This window comes from Cynara cardunculus, unplaced genomic scaffold (assembly GCF_001531365.2).
Source record: "Cynara cardunculus var. scolymus isolate 2C unplaced genomic scaffold, CcrdV1 Un_Scaffold_5648, whole genome shotgun sequence".
NCBI classification, from domain to species: Eukaryota; Viridiplantae; Streptophyta; class Magnoliopsida; order Asterales; family Asteraceae; genus Cynara; species Cynara cardunculus.
The window spans coordinates 15,029-22,219 of record NW_020202511.1 but is presented as its reverse complement, the minus strand read 5'-3'; the positions used below and the strand labels follow the sequence as shown (position 1 = coordinate 22,219).

At 29.5% G+C, this 7,191-nt stretch overlaps 1 protein-coding gene across 1 annotated transcript; it reads right to left on the bottom strand.

The window, feature by feature from the left end:
• Positions 1-1,224: 1,224 nt before the first annotated feature.
• On the bottom strand, positions 1,225-5,952 carry LOC112504448 (serine carboxypeptidase-like 16). The gene is made up of 14 exons (XM_025108389.1): positions 5,816-5,952; positions 5,546-5,691; positions 4,224-4,300; positions 3,966-4,088; positions 3,667-3,769; positions 3,529-3,566; positions 3,134-3,235; positions 2,945-3,031; positions 2,792-2,866; positions 2,614-2,685; positions 2,325-2,473; positions 1,919-2,032; positions 1,712-1,766; positions 1,225-1,558 (listed from the first exon to the last, which is right to left on the bottom strand). Exons 1-14 carry the CDS (start codon positions 5,944-5,946, stop codon positions 1,463-1,465), a joined length of 1,368 nt encoding a protein of 455 aa, XP_024964157.1. The 5' UTR covers positions 5,947-5,952; the 3' UTR covers positions 1,225-1,462.
• Between the last annotated feature and the right edge of the window lie 1,239 nt (positions 5,953-7,191).

Genomic DNA, 7,191 nt, shown 5'->3' with positions numbered 1-7,191 from the left:
AGTATTTAAAAACATTTATTTATTGATTTGTACTTTGAAATTTGTATTAATACACGTTTAAGTCCTAAAATACATATCCACAATTTTATAAATGTGTAATAATTACATTTTTTAATTAACTAAATGATAATTATATCATTCATAATTGAGAGACTAATGAATTCTCTATCTCATAATTAAGATTAGAGGTTGAAAGTAGACATTATTTTTTTTGGAAGTGCACATTTACTTTGGGACAAATTAAAATAAAAACAGGGACACTTAGTKTGGGACGGAGGGAGTATTTGTAGATATGATTCGTCTTATAACAATAAATTATTTTCTATAGTAATTTATACGTATTAATGATCGGTTAATATATTTTCATATTATTTATATACTAAGTTTCAATTTACCATATTTTTGTACATATAATTAGTTACAGTGTGATTTAGATGTATACTTATTTATTTTTTAATAAAAATCGGCAAATGTATCATCCTTTTTTAAAAAGAAAAAAACTTCAACATCAATCAGACAAATAATTCATAAATTATCCACACCTCCGTTGTTATTATTATTCATTTTATTTAATTTTACAAGTTTATTTCTAAACAAATATCTCTCTCTCTCTCTCTCTCTATATATATATATATATATATATATATAGAGAGAGAGAGAGAGAGAGAGAGAACATTGATACCAAGTTTATTGTATTAACTTTGTTAACCATTTTCAACCAATGACAATCCATCTTATATATAGGTTCATATTTATCTTATAATTTAATGACAAGGGTAAATATAATTTCACTAAATCTTTTATAATTTATTTGTAATGGTAAACTACAATGGTATGCTCCGTCAAAATGGATTTAACAACTATTAGTTTTATCTTATGTTTGAATGAGTTTATATGTTTTTTATTATTGTTTCACTTTTGTAGAATTTATTTTTCATCAGTATTAATGTTCTTCCTCCATAAATTTAGGTAACACCTTTTATGCTTTTGTAAGTTATAGGTTGTTGATGTATGCATGTATGTGTGTGTGTGTGTGTGTGTGTTTCTTCTCGATAGGTACCATTGTTAATTAATTTGCTTATAGTTTGCTATACATCCATTCAAAAAGAGGAGTTGCTAATATAATATATACATGTTTATTGTGGTCGTAAATCAATGCATTGGTAACAAGTAACCTTGTAGTATTTTGGAATTACAACTTTTACTATGCATCTCGTTTGATTTATTTGTCAACTTTTAACTAAATAAGTTTGAAACCAATCTTTATAAACCAAATTTTACAATAGTAATTATTTGGAACTTACAATTTCAATCACTATAAATATTACATATAAATTTGCAATATACTCCATCTAACAATAGATTTTAAAAAATAAACAAGTAAAATAAAATATACGATTTTTTATAAGGACCGAACACTAGTTATGAATAAAGATGGATGAAAACTCTAATCTCTTTGTGCTTAGGAGTCACTTAAGTAAGCATGAGAAGTAAGCCACCCATCCATCATGACCAAAGCTTCTTCAGGGCTGTACGCTGCCAGTGGATGACCTCCACCCTACAAAACAAAAATCAATCCATAAATGTATTACTCATTTTTTATAATTAGAAGAGTACCCGTACAATGCAACGAGATACAAAAAAAATATATATATATATATATATATATATATATAAACGATTAATCAAACAGGTGTGCCATGTTTCCTACCATAACAGTTGCAAATTTTATGGAGGATCCACTTTGTGCATATGTCATTTGGTATCTACAAAAAGGAAGAGCAACCACTTTGCATGAGCCATGATATATAGTTTTCAATAATGTATGCCATTTCATGAAACAAAATGGATTCTTAATTAATTCAAAATTAGGAAATAAATATAATAAAAACAAAAAATACTTGAATTCTCAGCTTACCCTGCAACTTGGTTACGAACAAACCATGGTTCCCATGGGCTTTCAATCGRAAGATTAAGAGTCCTTATCCATTTCTCAGTTCCCACGTATGGAAACACCATGTCATGATCACCACTGTCGATTGAAATATAATATTTACATATTGTTGTCACCGGTTACTAAAAGTTTAAAAGTTGAAATTCAAAAGATTTTGGTTGATAATGAAATTTGAGTTCATTTTACAATACAAAATAATATATAGTCACAACTTTGCAAGTCAAAATATGTTCAAAATTCAATATATATATATATATATATATATATATATAGATATATATGAAGACTAAAATGGGAAACTTGAACTTCTTCTAAAACGATATTGAATGATGGTTTTATTTGAAATTGAAAGAGTATTAATTGGTTTTACCATATGATCAAAACTTGACAGTTCTTGGTAAGAAGTTGTTTATGGGTTGGAATACTGCTCCAGACGTCGTAGGAGTAATAAATGGTGTCGTTTTTCTTAAAATCATAACTGATACTCTTGTTCGTGGTCTCCCACTTTTCAATTATTCCCTGCACATGAAAAGAAAACAATATTCAATACTGTYGAAACATAGGGTAAAATGAGGGACATTTTCTTCTAATGGTCACACCCATTGTTATTGAGTAAATAGCGTATTATGTCGTAAACTCATTGTGAATAACGTATGTACCTCACGAATGTTGAGAGCTTTCTGAACATCTTTATTGTTTGCCCAAGTTTCTATAAATGTGTCGGTATATGTCTAAACAAAATTTTGAGAAACYGTAATTAAAACTCATTAATTTACAAAAGTATGAGTGATAAACGAATTATATCAAGCAAAATAAAAAATGAGAAACAAAAATTACTTTACAAGTTGGCTCCATGTCTCTTGCATCACACCTTGGCTGCAATATATTCCCAAACGTAATTATGCTTGTGCACTGCAATTGGGAATTTCGACTAAAGTTATGTTACAATAAAATCGTAAAGAATTTGCTGTAAGAATGATATATGTGTACCTCATCYACCCGTTTAAGATTATCCGCACATAGGATGTTCAGCGGATCATTGTATACATAGTTACCACCACAAGTTGCTTTTGTGGACTGAAATATAACATAAATTCAAACAATTTACGACAAAACTTACATATTTTCATTCGCAAGTAGATGTGTCATGATGTTGATAATTAAGAATATTTTTATTACCTCGTAGATATCATCTGATATAAGTGCAAGGCGATGAGCAAACTCAAATCTTGCATTGAAGCTGATGAACTTATCCGTGAGAGGGTTAACAATTAGGCATCCCTGTAGATTGGGGATAGCATATTAGTTAATTTGATGTTAATTCATGTCGTCAACCAAATTTATTTATATCAATCGGGTTTTGGGTCAAAATGTTGATTTGGTTAGGTTAGTTTCCTGGTAAGAATATAAAGCATTATTAACTTCCAATCAAGAATAGGCCCCGATTAAGCGATTGAAGCATGGGAATTTTCTTTTTGTAGCAAATTGGTAGTAAGTTATTTCATTTAATCGTACATGAACTAACCAAATACTTTAGCAATAACGTTAACAAGTTTATGAGGTAAGATGTTTACTTTAATGTTGAGTTGCGGTTGATTTCCAAGTTCATTGCCTACAAAAATAGAGAATGGTACATAAAAAGTCGAGCCTTTTTTATCAAGAGATCGATGTACGAAGGAAGGTGCATCTTGTAATAGAATAGAAGTTCTTACCATTGTATATCTCCAAAGCTACATTTGGTACGACAATACCCATGTATGAAATCCCAGATATGTACAATGGATTATTCAGAAACCTGGGGTTCTCAACAAGCCACTGCATTCACATATTCGTTATCACTTATTAAACACACAAACAAAGTTTCATCAATAATTTTTATAGTAAATAAGTAGCTACTAYCATACCTTCAATAATTYGTAATACCAACATAAGTATTGAATAAGCAACATAACAAAAAAATTACTTCCGTAATGAATTGAAAAGAGTTTCATTTTGAAACAAATTATCTTGCCTTTCTTAGAAATTCATAACTTTGTACTGCTAAAATGGAATCACTACTCCTTGATGCTTCCAATGTTTTAGCATAAGAAAACCCAACGCCAACCGGTAGATCTACGAATATCACATTAGCAGCCTACAAAAAATTTCAAAATTATTTTTGCGTCATACATACAATAAAAGATATATACATTTTTTATGTAACAAAATGATGTGTAAAGTCGAATTTTAATTTTAAAAGTAAASATTTGGATAGAATGAGAATGTGAACCTTAGACCACGAATATGGATTCAACTCCAATGTAATGTTATCGCCCTTTGAACTTTCAAAATTGAAACTTAATGGACCTACAAAAGGATTACTTTATTGATGTTAGTTGGTTGATCCATCTTTAATATTTATAAATTGAGCAAAAAATACTAAAAGTATGACTAAAATATAACTTTATAAGTTGTCATGATTTATATTTCCATTATAAAGTTACGTACGCGAACCAAATAGCAAATGAATKAAATTGAATTTCATTMTATTCCCTTCCGTTATCCTAAATTAAAAAACAGTGTGCGGACCAAAACGTCACCTTAAGTTAATGTCAACAGATGTATTGATCGAGCTCGAGTAAATCTCAAAAACACACCAAAACTCATGTTCAATCTAAGCATATAGGACAAATGGACATSTTTATGTATTTTAATGACCACATGAATTAAGGATTGGTTGAATCAAAGAATTCTTGTCGTCTCGTCATATAGATCATCAGTGGTACCGATGTCTTAACATATATCGCTCATTAATTATAATAAATAGATATGATTCATTATTAGTGTCAACGTGACAAGAATCTGAAAAGGTTGCACGCTACAACATTATTGGATCAAATCCTAGATCAAGCAATTTATTTCTGATAATCGGGTTTGTGGTTAAAAGATTTGTGGTTGTTTTAGGATAAGTGGTGAAAGTTGAAGGGTGAATTTTGGAAATTTGTTTAAAATATCTCCTTCATTCACCGCTCATCCTTTTAATTATATATGTGTGYGTGTTTTAAAATATCTTTTTGTTATTATTGAAAAGAATAAGAAAAAGCTTCGAAAAGTTTGTAGCTACTTTTAAGTGTAGCAATTTGTACATTTGAGACCAATGTGTATATTTGTATTTCATGTTATATGGAATATGTGGATTTTATGCAAATATGATTTTGAGATGTTATATTATTAAAYTCTAAAGCACATTTGATGATGATATAAAAGTCAACTTTATTCCTTTATCTTTTCGACTCAAGTACTACAACAAGAAAAAACTTTACAAGGTTGTTCATTTTCTTCTCTTTCCCTCGTTTCATTTCCAAAATAAAAATGCAGCAATGGGTAAAAAGCATCGGTTTTGCAATTGGCCTACTACTGATGGAATGGTCTTCAAATTTCTCCCCTTTTCGCATTGTTTGAATAAACTATGCGTTTAAAACTAAATATTGAGAAAAAGATTTCAAACATAAACTACTTRACCATAAAAACCACTAATAAAAACAWCATGCTACAAGATTGTGCTTTAGAATAGTATAAAGCTTATGTAAGTATGCAATATAAGGAAATTACCAATTTGGTAGAGGAACGGATAGAGTCCAGAAGAGCCGGGGCCACCAGTGAGATACAAAAGAAGAGGGTCATCCGACGGGCTTCTTTGTGACTCAACGAAGTAGTAGAAAACTTGCACAGAATCATCTTCTCCCATTCCAATGTATCTTTTAACATAAAAAGAAAACAAAGAACAATGGGAAAATAAGCTTTTGGTATAAGTTGTCTTGGGGCAATAAATACAAGAAGAAACCGAAGAGAACAAAAATGAAAATGAAAACAAAAACGTACCCAGTTTGAAGAGTGAAAGGAAGATCGCCATGAAAGCCTGGGAGATTCTTGATGATAGATTTTGAGTTTGATGAAGTAATGAATTGTAGAAAGATGATAAAGAGGAAAATCATCATGTATTTCGATTTCATTCTATCTCCTACACTCTATTTTAAAGGTTTTGTGTTACTATATAATAACCATTTTTGGAAGCGATTTGAATAAAGAAGGGATTAAACTAATAAAGTGAACTTCATTTTTGGTCCTTGCACTTTTCTAATTTTCTTGCTTTTGATATTTACAATTCATTCAATACAAATTTATCATCAGAGTTTGCATTCTGGCTTCAGTTTTGGTTCCGTCCACTAATGATCGTTGTTGATGATGTGGTTGCACTTTCTAGAGGTAAAGTCTGTGACAAAAGTTTGTTAAGTCAAGGATATTTTAGACTTTTATCATTTTATTATCATTTCCTTTAAAAAACTAATATATTTTACTAATCATTATGATATATATATATATATATATATATAGAGAGAGAGAGAGAGAGGGGGGGGGGTTGGGTTCCGATGTGAATCGTAATAAAAGATTTTCACCGTTGAATGGACATTAGAATGAGATGCATCGGATAGATCCCTGTATCAAACATGATTCAATGATGAAAGTTTAAATAAGAAAACTAAATAACATAAGAATGTAGGAAAAGAAATTTAAGTATATATTCGTATGGGAATTCTTGTAAACATCCATTTAAAGATGCATTTATATATATATAGGTGTATTATTATGTAATTCTTATACATTCCTACAACCAAATCAATAGCTAACGTACATTTGATCATCAACGTTTACCCTCGTTTGTAACTACCATGAAATAAATTTACACATAAAATTAGAATTATGAATGCAGTAATAAAAATAAAAATAGTAGTCTATACCTATACCCTATATATATATATGAGAAAAGTACAATAAAAACCAATGGACTTTCTTGTTTGGAATGATTAAGTCCTTGGACTTTTTTTGGAATAAATAAGTCATTGGACATTCCAAAACATGTTACATAAGTCCTTGGACAATTTTTTAGAACAAATAAGTCCTTGGACAATTTTTTGGAACAAATAAGTCCTTAGACATTCCAAAATATGTTAAATAAGTCATTGGACAATTTTTGGAACAAATAAGTCCTTAGACATTCCAAAAAATGTTAAATAAGTCATTGGACAATTTTTGGAACAAATAAGTCCTTGGACATTCCAAAAAATGTTAAATAACTCCTTGGACAATTTTTGGAACAAATAAGTCCTTGGACATTCCAAAAAATGTTAAATAACTCCTTGGACAATTTTTGGAACAAATAAATCCTTGAACAATCCAAAACATGTTAAATAACTTCT